General features: G+C 37.6%; 2 protein-coding genes across 3 annotated transcripts in view; one reads left to right on the top strand and one right to left on the bottom strand.

The window, feature by feature from the left end:
- Positions 1-640: 640 nt before the first annotated feature.
- On the top strand, positions 641-3,666 carry LOC131788121 (uncharacterized). Its single transcript, XM_066173553.1, has 5 exons — positions 641-929; positions 1,172-1,438; positions 1,655-1,744; positions 2,295-2,387; positions 3,144-3,666. Exons 1-5 carry the CDS (start codon positions 752-754, stop codon positions 3,338-3,340), a joined length of 825 nt encoding a protein of 274 aa, XP_066029650.1. The 5' UTR covers positions 641-751; the 3' UTR covers positions 3,341-3,666.
- Positions 3,667-3,677: 11 nt separating this feature from the next.
- Positions 3,678-12,178, bottom strand: part of LOC131794762 (titin homolog) — a 34,716-nt gene continuing 26,215 nt past the window's right edge. For both annotated transcript variants that reach the window (XM_066173837.1, XM_066173836.1), the window contains 6 exons: positions 9,582-9,681; positions 8,573-8,848; positions 8,196-8,234; positions 5,397-5,513; positions 5,113-5,229; positions 3,678-4,777 (listed from right to left, as the gene is read on the bottom strand). In XM_066173837.1, the coding sequence (XP_066029934.1) occupies positions 4,755-4,777; positions 5,113-5,229; positions 5,397-5,513; positions 8,196-8,234; positions 8,573-8,848; positions 9,582-9,681 (672 nt within the window). In that variant the 3' untranslated portion in view covers positions 3,678-4,754. The remainder of the gene's footprint in view (positions 4,778-5,112; positions 5,230-5,396; positions 5,514-8,195; positions 8,235-8,572; positions 8,849-9,581; positions 9,682-12,178) is intronic.

The following is a 12,178-nucleotide window of genomic DNA, read 5'->3' on the forward strand; positions in this document are numbered from 1 at the left end:
GGATTATCAGCTGTTTTTTTAGAAGTGTCAAGCGATTCCAAAAATTTATTTATTTCCTGAGTGGACAAACTCTCCGAGCTTGAGCATCACCAAAATATCAATCGTACATGCATATCACAAAGCTAAATCAAAATATACCTTCCAGGCCATTTTGTTCCCACAGGCTTTTAACAGTCAAGAGAGATAACTGCAGATATGTCAGACGTCAATATGAGGAAGTTCGACGATGAAGGTAAGAATTACGGTGCTAAACCAGCAAAACGAATTCATAATTTACTTGTATCAACTGAGTTGATGATGTGCATTCCTCGGAGCGAAATGACGAAGGGCTCACGCTCGGAACGTCGGCTTAGAAACTCTTTGCGCCAGTGGCCAATTTACATTAAATACCAATTTACGTAAGTGCCCTTAAAACTTTGCATCTACCTTAAAGGCTGTATGCCACCATTAGGTGTTGCTGGATGCAGTTGGTGTGGTTTGGTGTAGTTTGATGGCATGGGTGTAGTTCTGTTTAGTTGGTGTAGTTTCTTGTAACTAATGTAGCAGGTAAAGAGTGGTGTAGTCAGTACAATTTGATGTGATTGTTGTAGTTTGGTGTAGTTTGCTGGAATTGGTATACTTCGTTTTAGTTGGTGTAGTTCGGTTTAGTTAATGTAGCTGGTGTACTCGGTTTAACTGTTGTAGCTGGTGTAGTTTAATGATGTAGTTTGGTGACGTTTTGTGTAGTTTGGTGTAGATCGGTCTAGCTTGTATGCTTTGCTTTGGTTTGTGTTGTTTGGTGTATAGTGAGGTGTCGGTCAGTGCAAACTACACCTTACGACAGCAACGACATGAACTACAAAAGTTACACCAAATAACACTTAACTTTCTTACAGCACATCAAATTGCACAAGTGCTTGAGTGCTGGGGCAAACATGGAACTGTCTTCGGTAATTATGTTTAGCAGCTAAGTCTTTAATTCAGCTTTTTAATTATGTTCTCGAGGAGATTATAGACGTAGATTCTTTACAAATCTTTTTACGGTTAACATTCTCAGCTGTTAAAAGTAGAATTCCGTTCTTAAGAAGTTTGATGTCGAGGTTTATTGAAATTATTCTTGAATCTTGTCTCGAATATTTGTTGAAACATGTTCTGTTGTAGTTATAAGCTGTTTCCTTTTTTTCTTGTTTAGTGCGAACTGAGCTGAGAAAGACAACTGTTACTCTACGGATAGCCACACTTTTTAAAAAAATTATAGGAAACTGCTGGAAAGACGTTGGAGCATTTCTTGGGGTTCCTGAGGACGAACTTGATAGTATAGACAAGATTAACAAAAGCGATCAAGAAAAGGCAGGTGCTATGCTCAAATTATATAGGGATAGGGAAGGACACCGCGCAACCGTGGGACGTCTTGAGACCGCCTTTAATCAAATCGAACAGCAAAGGATCGCGACACGTTGTTAGGTATTTAAATCAGAATGTTTTTTTAAAAATCATTCATCTCGATTGAATATAATCCAGAGTATTTACTGATGAGGTCTTCAAATTTACTCTGATGCAACTTAAGGTGGTCACGGTGTTTTTAGTTGCTGTCAGAACCTGCAATTTGCATTTGCAGTATTAATTCACATTATCTAAATTCTCTCATCATTGATATTCTTCGTTTCTGGAATAGACATTGCTCGAGAGGAAAAACTTAGAGAAGGCGAACGAAAAGGCGACGAGGCAGAAGAGCATCAAGAAACATGCAGCAGCCCGTTGGAAGGTATGACCAACATTTACAGAGATTTTTCCTTTACACTCTCTGAAGAATTAGTGAATGCATGAATATTGATGCATAAAACATTTCAAGTGTCTCTCGCTTTCTATATGATCTTTTCTGAATTCTTTAAAAGTTCTAAGTTGTAATGTATCCCCAGGTGACTCAGGAAGTTATAAAAAGTCTTCTTATAGTGTTCCAGGGCATCGGAAAGTATAAGAGTAATCACCTTTACTGATTCACTGTTTGAGATGCACCATATCTCGTGTTTCAATACATTTTAATTTTTTGATCGGCGCCATTTCTTTTCTGATTACCGTTTAATAAGTTAAGCTGCATGGCGATCGGGGCCAGAATTTCTTCTCCCCTATTCAGAAGCTCAATGTCAGGCTTATAGAGGTCCTTGTTGGGATCAAATTAAATTATTAAATCTTACTTGGGATTTACAAATCAGCCAGACATGTTTTTATCACGGTTTGTTTTGAATTCTTTACTTCACTCTCACCAAAAACTCTCAGTGAGTAATCAACTGTGTCGTATATTCACATTGAAACAGGAAGTGAAAAAGGGGAATTGGATGAGTTAAGAGAAAGTCTCAGAAAAGTTAAGGAGATGAATCAAACCGTGACGAGGCTCAAATCTGGAGTAGGTGAGTTTCAGTTCTGAGTGTGCTTAACCTTTTAACCCCTGAGGGTGACTAGCATCTAATTTCTCCTTACAATATCACCCCTTGAATCACACATTAAGGTCATGAGAATAAAGGAAACTGATCACCAACAAACGAAGCTCCTGATTGTTAAACAAATTCTTCTTGTTAGCACCTTAGGAAATGTATAGAGATAGTAAAGATAAAATGTACAATGATGATAGGGTGTAAAGGGTTAAAACCATGCAATCGTTACGATTCTTCTTCAATAGACTATTGACATGCTGATTCTTTATAGGCTCTGCACTGTCAATCGCCGATGTTCTGTAAAATTCGAGCATTTGCCGGACACATCATCAACTCGATCTACCTAGTTTTTTTTTCAGTTAAAGTCTTGCCATCATGAGTCGTATATGGTCAACTTATAAAGTTGCAATTTTTGACATTATTTGATGGCACAAACCGCTCGTTGATTGGGTTTAAGAGTATACTGTGCTGCTTAGAGTATGTCAGGGATAAAATAAGGTTTCTGTTGAGTTGAGTGTTTTCCAGCCTATTGTATCTTTCTTTGTTTTCGATCAATCTAGGGATGTTTTTGATTAAAACGTTTTAAAACGCTTAATCTACTAGATCAAGGTTTATCATTAACTTTTAATCAAGTAAGGAAAGTTTACTTGTGTTTCTTATAAATCACTTTTGTAATGATGATTAATAGAGTGCTCCTTACGATGGTTGTCTTGTTGGCTTTGAACAATGTAGATAAACTTCCCAGGAGGCAGCAGAACGCGAGGAGGAACGAGCCACTTGAAACGATGCACAACCTTCTGATGGAAGTAGCTGCATTGAAAGAGGTCATTGAACAAAACATTTTAGTATGTATAGCGGAGAACGAAAACGTAGAAGGGTTGAGAGAAATGACTGAAAAAGTCAGAAAGTTTAAGCAAGATTTCTCATAAACGTCGGTTGTCAATAGTAGACAAAGGAAGAACGTGGTTTATGAGATAGGGTTCTAAATTGCCACCGGCTGTTCGCCGCGATTGAGAATTTTAGACTGATTTTGATTAGAATTTCGCCAGCGGGCGACTAACTTGTAGTCTTTTCAATGGTTTTCGTGTCAGTCATCCCCTTATCAAACAAAACGTCCGTAACATTCTCATTATACTCTTTAACACTCAGCTGGACATAATTTAGAAGTAGGGATATCTTGGAGGCAAAGAAACTTTCCTTTTTTGCATTTTAAATTTTTCTGTTGACCAAAATGTACCACATTGTACGATTGGAAAAAACATTTTTAATGCAGCTATGGCACTCGCAATTTCGTGCCTTGTTTACAGTATTGGAACAAAAAGTGCAAGGCAGACTGAAACGTCTTCTATGGCTAAAGTTATTTATATATGAAGCAACAACATCTTTCAATTCATGTCAGTGATGTATATACCTGGAGTGACGCAGGTTTGTCCAAAGCTTGATGAGCTTTAATGTTTTCTTGACTAGATAGCCTTTCGACGTAGCCTAATTATAACTGATAGTGGTAGAACTTTCTGGTCTTGAACAATAAACAGTTATTCTTTTGATACTTAACAATAAATCCGTCTTTGAAAAATTGTTTGTTTGTCGTACTCTCTCCGAAGCGAAAAATGGAAACTCTCAAAATTCAAAAGTTCCAGTGTTGATGACGTTCGTTTATCTAGCCAGAGACATTCAGATCTACGATAATTAAAAATTGTAAACCTCCACGGTCTCATAAGGCATGTCACACTTGACACTTGCGTCAAGCTTTTTCCGTGTTCAATGGTACAATTAAGAAGCTTAGAAATCCAACAGGCAGTTTTAGTAACAAATATCATCATTTTAAGTACTTTTTACTCGAATCCCAGCTTCCAACGTGAGCTTTCCAAACTTCAGTCACTTTAACCATCAACAGACCCTTTCAGGACTACCCTCAACCGAACGATAACATTACACGACTGAAGAAAGAGCGAATGTCTGCGTAAACTTTTATATTCAGTTCACTCAAAGACGCGTAAGCATGCCTGTTCATCATAATATAGACGTTTATTAGTAGTCTGGCGTATCGCTTCTGACTTAATGAAGAAATCTTATATCATTCCCCTCCAACTTGTCTATAAAAAAGTTGGAGGGGACAAGCAGAATTATTTGGTCGACATATTTAAAATAGTCAGTAGAAGCCTGTGCAAATGTTTTCAAGCCTATTCAATCTAGAGTTTTGCCAATTTATTTAACTAACTATCATATCCATCACATGACTTAGCCTTTCCGCAGTTTTTCTTTATTTGTAGTAGCATTGTTTTCTTCGACTTCTTTGAGCTCTTCACTTGGTTTTCTACCAACGAAACAGACTGGATTGTCCTACCGTTCGGCTCGACGTAACTCTGACAAGAAAAAAAAAACCAATCACAAACGTTTGCGCTACTATCAAACTACAACTGAACCTCGGTGACTATACTATGCCAGCAACAGGTAACCACTTGATAGGAAAACAGAATCTGAGGCAGTTACCTTCCCTTCACCACGCTATCACCCATCAATCTTGTTTAGAACAGAATCATTTGTGGGAATTGTTCTATCGAAAAAAGTTAGTTCACCAAGAAAATCAGCCCCCCTGCCCCTCTTTGGGTAAACAATGAAGTAAATCTAAGAACTTACTCGAGTCTAGTGCTGGTCTTGCCCTGTCAGCTTGCTCTGAGTTAAGCACCGTAATTCTTACCTATCCTTGATGTTCCCTTCTTTCTTGCAGCCTTTTCTTTCTTAAGTAAGAGCTCTTCTTTAGTTTTCCCGCGTTCCTCTTTGGTTTCTTCTAGTTTGTAGCCACCTACTGCCTTTTCTACAAAATAGCAAGAGTGGTCATACAATTTGCAAGTTGACTCGCTGAGAAAATCAGCCCCCCTGCCCCTCTTTGGGTAAATAATGAAGTAAATCTAAGAACTTACTCGAGTCTAGTGCTTGTCTTGCCCTGTCAGCTTGCTCTGAGTTAAGCACCGTAATTCTTACCTTTCCTTGATGTTCCCTTCTCTCTTGCAGCCTTTTTCTTCTTAAGTAAGAGCTCTTCTTTAGTTTTCCCGCGTTCCTCTTTGGTTTCTTCTAGTTTGTAGCCACCTACTGCCTTTTCTACAAAATAGCAAGAGTGGTCATACAATTTGCAAGTTGACTCGCAGAGAAAATCAGCCCCCCCTTCCCCTCTTTGGGTGAACAATAAAATAAATCTACAAAATAGCTAGAGTAGTCACACAATTTACAATTTTCTGAATGAAATAAGTTCATGAAATGCTTATTTTTTCATTAATTATATTTCAAAGGTGGGCAGTTCAGCAGTTATGTTGTTTTCTCAATAAAAGTACATAATGGCAGGTCTTAATATGAGATGTATGTGCTCCCTCATCTACAGTATTTAGTCCTATTTTTGGCGTGTTGGTAAAATGGTGAACATTAACGCCGTCATAAAAAATCATCAATTTATGTCACACGAAACCCCTCTAGAATCAGCTGATATTTAGTCCTTAGAACAACTTAGTTAGCATCGACATGACAGTAGCCTGCAAAGCAGGCGTAATTTCGGCGGGCGAGCGTACATAATTATCTTGGTGAAAATTATAGCTGCCATCTTTGATTTTTACAACAACGGAAGGTTGGGTAGAGAAAGAAATTTGTACCAGGAGGGTGAGTGAAAGTATAGAAGAAGGGGAGATGAGGGGTGGGGCTATGAATACGAATTGTTGCACAAAAATCCTCGAGAACTGTTATTCATTGCCTCCGGCTAATAATTTCACGTCGTTTATGGAAGCAAGACTTTTAGCCAGGTTTTCCTTTCTTTGGGTTTTTTTTAGCATTCTCCCTCAAACTCTGAATGAAAACGTCGCTTCTAGAAATCTGTTTGACTGCTACACCTCAGTGTCTTGTGCGGCATCGTTCCAAAATTACAATTACGTGTAATCATACAGCTTTCTTTTAATGCTAACGGATTTTCGTGCTGGTCAAAATTATGTTTGCAAGGTGCGGGTGAACCTCTTGGAGTTTTTCCTTGAAGATATCATAAGCTTTTATACCCTTTGTCGGTAAAAATCTCCGGGAACTGCTCATTTTTTTCAACTGTATTTGATTCACTTTTATTCTCTCTACGCCAGTTTTGTTGAAGACGTCCTCAGCTGCCATTTGTAGCAAAACTGCATCTGCATCCATATCTCTTACAAATTCCCGTTTTACTCTTTTCAAAATCTTTCTACGCTCGTCGCCCGGTGGTTTGTCAAGAGTTGGATCACTTGCCCTACCAGTTGCCGCGGTTGCCGTTTACGTTTCAACTAAACAATTCAATTTGAAATGACCATGAAATGTGTGATCAGCAGTGTACGATAGGTAGTCGCTTGTATTTTTATGATTACACAACTGTTTGAAACGAATGGAAACAAGTAACATTTGTATTACACTGGACAGCAATCACTGTCTATAAAATAAGGGAGGTTGCCACGCATTATTTATTCACGGGATCACCAGAAAATATCTTCACATTGGATTTTGGTTCATCGGGGAGAGTGAAACAAAAGCAAGGAAGAGGAGAAACAAGAAAACAAAAATATGCAATTGCAAAGGAACACTAGAGAGCTCATTGCTTGCCATGAAATGCATGCTATTCACTGACTTTTATCATCAGAAACAGCCTTTTTATTTGTAAACAAACAAATAAAGTGCGGCAAAGAAACAGATTATGGCCAAACTTCTTGCAGAAGGTGGCACTTCTTCCTACTAAGGAATCATTTTTGATCGAAGAGAAATTCTAAGGATATTTTTGAAAAAACCTTCTTCCAACCGTTTATCAGAAATACAAGTACTAGATTAGATTTAGCCTTTTAAAACGTTTTAATAAAAAACATCCCTTCAGTGATCAAAAGCGAATAAAGATGCAAAAGGCTGGAAAACACAAAAGATATCACCTATTAATCCCAGGACAGCCATGAAAAACGGAATTTAGGCGAATCACACGGTATCGTTAGCACTAGTTGTGCACATGAGAATCGACACATTTCAGTGTTATTTATCTTCACAAGACAAAAACAGCTTAAATGTTAGTCAAGGTTTCTTTAGGTTACCCATAGAGTGACGGGGTCTTGAGTGCTCTCTGTTTTCAACTCAGCCGTTAATGAAAGCCATGTTATAACATTTTGCTTTGCTTATGTTCAAAATTTAATAAAGAGAAGACTTTAGTGGCATTTGCGTATTGAATTTACAAGTGACAAATTAATGTGCGCTCTGAAGCTCTGGTGGATAGAGATCAATTTGCTATCTTGATACAATGATTTAAGATGTAAAGACACGACAGAATTAGTTACTCACTGGGATTTTCAGCTAGGCTGAGGTTAAGATTTCAACCAATTACAAACTGGCACGAACACATGCCTAACCCGGTTTGTGAATCCAAAAAGGAAAAACTGCAGTAGAATTTCAGGATTTAAAACGATCACGACAAAAACTTCTACAAGCCTTATATTGAGCATCTGAAAGGATAGTCACCAAAGACATGGTGCTGAACGATGTATTAAAACATGAGATGAAGCGCAAACCATGAGTCAGAAAAGGTTATCCCAATACTTCCCAGTGTTCTAGAACACTATACAAGAGGATTTGAAAATTGGCCATTTGGGGATACCTTACAACGTGAAACTTCCGATGAGTTCAGCCAATATGATATGGAAAGCGCGAGACACATAAGATGGGTCCATGCATCATTATTCATACATTCACTAATTATTCACAGAGCGCTACGTTATTAAGGAAAATCTCTGTAAGTATTGATCGTACCTTCCTCCGCGCTGCTACTCGTTTCTTTTCGTACCATTTCTATTTCAGAAAAGAGGAAATTCAATGATGAGAAAATTTAGATCATATGAATAATACAAATGACCTTCCTCCGTACTTCTATACGTTTCATGATGTTTGCTTTCTCCTCGTTTTTCTTCTCGTACAATTTCTATCCCAGAAACGAGGAAATTCAATGATCAGAAAAATTTAGATCGTATAAATGAATGATACAAATGTAGATTTCAGGTTGTAAAAGCAACTTAAAACACCGTGACCACGTTTAACTGCACCATAGAAAATTTCAAGAATTCATCGGGAAAATTCTTTGGACTTAAAGCCAAATGAATGATTTCCATAAAACGTACAGATTTAAGTACCTAGCAACTTTTCTGCGATCCTTTTCTTTCCCATCGCAATAAGGAGAGACTCAAGACGTCCCACAGTTGCCTTGCTACCTTCCTTATCCCTCCATGACTGGAGAACAGCACCTCCCTTTTCGCGAACTCTATCGTAATCAATCTCTATGTTGTGAAGTATGCTCTCAGGAACTCCAAGAAATGTTCCGAGGTCTTTCCAGCAGTTTCCTATCTCATCTTTAAAAAGGGTTGCTAACCTTTGAGTAACAACTGACTTTCTCGACTCTCCGATTTGAGCTTATAATAATGATAATAAAAAAGAAAAACAGAATCAGCTTATAACTACAAAAGGAAAAACATTTTTAAAAAATACCCGAGGAAAGATTCAAGTGTAATTAGAATCAACTTTGACATCAGGACTTCAGAGAAAAGAGCAATGGTTTGCTATTTTAAAGTAAATTAATATTCTTATGTCCCGCAACAACCGAGCCCGGTTGGCTCGAGCACTTTGTAGTTCAGAATGCAAAATGAGCAATCAAACCATCTAAGGAGAAAATCATAAGCATGATGATAATGAAGAAAATTATTCAGACAGACTATCGTGATGACTTAAAGAAATTAGAACCCTTTTTAAGGTGAGGGGCAGAGAAAGAGGAAAATTTAATGAGGGGTAAGACTAAAGGACACTTTATACAATTAAATAAATGGGCATAGATAGTTAGACTGTACCGGATGAAGTCGGTCGTTATTTGAAGGTCTCTTGGCGGCAAGGGCTTCAATCGCACTCGCACTCTCCATTATACATGTGGAAAACGAGGTTTCTAACGAGCGTTTTGCAACTCGCAAAGTTGTCAAAAACAAAGAGAAGGAGCAGCCAACACAGCTGCCTAACCGCGCGAAGTGTGATTTTATCCGAAAAGGTCTACCCAGAATTACTACATGAAAATTCTATAGGGGTATGACAAACTCTCTTCCAGCATTCTTCCTTTCACGTTCCTTACTACTATATTAACATTCATACAGCTCTCACCCGAGTCATCCACAGGCGACTCCACAGAAGTTGAAGGTTCACAAACCGGGGGTTCCTCATTCAACTGAGGTATTTCCCTGAAAATTACTGGAGAGCGGCCCTGTTACGGGGAAAAGAAATCCACTAAAACATTATATGGTATTTTTAGAAATGAATGTCAATAAAAACGAAGCAACATGTTTGACTTATTGCAAAACTCTATCAACAGGGTTATAAGTTCGAAAAAAAACCCTGGAAATATATCACAATGTTAAAGCTACAAGGGGACTTTCGCCGTAGTAAATGACCCCTTTACACGGAAAACTGAATGTATCTAGTGTGACCGACATTTCCTTGGGTAAATATCCTGTGACGGTAAATTTGCATGGATACGTCAACAACTTGAGATCAAACGAAGCGCCCATCCAACAAGGGTTGCATTTTCCATCACCAAGATTCTAACATCAGAGCTTTAAAAATCTTTCTTGACCTCCAAGCGATTTTTGTTTTCCCATTAAGTGACAATTTTCATTCGATGAGAAAATACGCCTTACTGGTAAAACATGCTTTACTTTTATAGGATGAAGGTGGTAAGTTTCTAAAGAAACTGAGGTACTGCGTCGGTGGGAGAGTATAACAGGGTAATTCAGTATTATCAACTGAGTTGATAACGTAAATTGGCCACCGTAAAGAGTTTCAAAGCTGCCGTTTCGAGCGTTAGCCCTTCGTCAATCGCTCTGACGAAGGGCCAACGCAGACGACACGAGGATAATTTATGCCGACAAAGAGTCCGCGAAAATTGAAGAAACCACAACAATGACCCCGCTCGTGTAGACATATGGCTCGAGGGAAATGGTATGTGAAGCAAAACAGCAAAGTACCCTGAAGCAATCTTCATGGGAAAGACGCAAACCACCCCTCAGTTTTATTGTGAAAACGCAGAAATCCCCATTACCGAAGATTTTGAAGAGCTTGGAGTTATGATAGACGACAAACTAAAATTTGAAAAATATGTAGGCAAAGTTTGCAGAAAAGTCCCTGAGCAATTTGCTTTCCTCAAGTTTAAGAAAAAGATGCTCCATTTCGAAACAAGAAAGAAAATCTATTTTGCATTCATCCTTTCCCATTTCAATTCTTCCTTTGAGACCTAGCCCTTCTGCAGTAAAAGTGCTAGTGCAAAACTTGAAAAAGTAAACGAACGTGCACTGCGATTTTTTAAAATGAAAAACAAACGCACTACCAGGAACTACTTAATAAGATAGGCTTACTGTTATTGACTAATCAAAGACTCGCAAAAATAGTTTGTACGGTTTTTAAAGCTGTTAACAACGATCATGCTCCTAAAAGCATAAAAAACTTAATAGATTTTAGAAACACTAAAGAAGATCTGAGGGAACCGACACTCAAAAAAATGCTTAAGGACAACACCATAACCTAGAGACTGTAATCGTGGCGTTAGCTAGCGTCGTAGCTATGGAATCTGCCGCCAGAGTCACACAGAACTGTTGGAACTATTCAGACCTTCAAAAACGGTGTAAAGAACATTGATCTTTTGGGCCTTTTACCCAACTTTTAGTGAATATGATTATCGTTTTATTTCTTGGCGTAACGTGAAATTATTTTAGATTGTATTTTATCATCCTGACTGAAACTTTTAAAAATGTTAAAATGTTTATTCATTTGTTATATAATTTATTTTAAAATTTAATTCTAATTAATGTGAAAACACTTGTAAATTAGCTGGTGTTACATTTCATCATAGCATGTCACATCTGAATAATGACTCAATAAGCAGACGAAATCATTGATCTACTTTCAGAATTCTGTTGTCTGTGGAGTTGCGAGTTCAAGATGATTCCAAGATGCACATCTCATCTAATTAAGATTTCACATTTTTTTGGGGGGAAATTAAACAAATACACAGTGCGAGGGTACCGCTGATTTCAGGGAGCCTTTCGTATCATTATTCTTGTCCTTTTAGTGGTTACTACCGCAGGGGTTTCAATAACAGCCAATTACAGGCGCCAGCATTTACAGCTTTTAAAGCTCAAAAGTCATATCCTGTACGTTTCTCTTATAACAAAGATTAAAAACAAACATTGTTGGCTATTTTTCCCTTTCACTTTTCGGAATCATGTTTCTGAACGTTTTTTTTTCTTCATGATAAAATTTTATGGATATTCAGACTTGTTTAAAACACATTTGGATGACTAGTCAAGATATTTATGTTCTTTATTACTTTTGCATTTTTCTTTAATTCTTTTAATGATTTACTTTCCTATTTTATGAGTAGTGTTGTAAGCATTTTGTTTAATCACGTCAGGATGATTAACCCTTTAACTCCCAGAAGTGACTAACACGTAACTTCTCCTTGTGATATTTACACGTTTTCTAGCAAACGGTTAATGAGAATACTAAAACTTATCAAGAAGAAATTTTAATCTTGATCTTACACCAAATTCTCACAAATAATTTCCAAGGAATTGTGTAGCAGCAAGAGGAGAGAATTATTGGATCGTGGGAGTTAAAGGATTGATGTGTATGATGTAATACTGATCTGTAAAGCAATTTGAAGAGTGCAAGTATTTTATTGTAAAGAATGAAGTTTTTTAAACTTA

Source organism: Pocillopora verrucosa, chromosome 10 (genome assembly GCF_036669915.1).
Source record: "Pocillopora verrucosa isolate sample1 chromosome 10, ASM3666991v2, whole genome shotgun sequence".
Classification (NCBI taxonomy): domain Eukaryota; kingdom Metazoa; phylum Cnidaria; class Anthozoa; order Scleractinia; family Pocilloporidae; genus Pocillopora; species Pocillopora verrucosa.

Coding starts and splice junctions, on each gene's coding strand:
- LOC131788121 (XM_066173553.1), top strand. CDS start 752: ATGCTTTGCTTTGGTTTGTGTTGTTTGGTGTATAGTGAGGTGTCGGTC. Junction 1,439..1,654: donor GCAAAGGATCGCGACACGTT/GTTAGGTATTTA, acceptor TTTCTGGAATAG/ACATTGCTCGAGAGGAAAAA. Junction 2,388..3,143: donor GAGGCTCAAATCTGGAGTAG/GTGAGTTTCAGT, acceptor TGAACAATGTAG/ATAAACTTCCCAGGAGGCAG.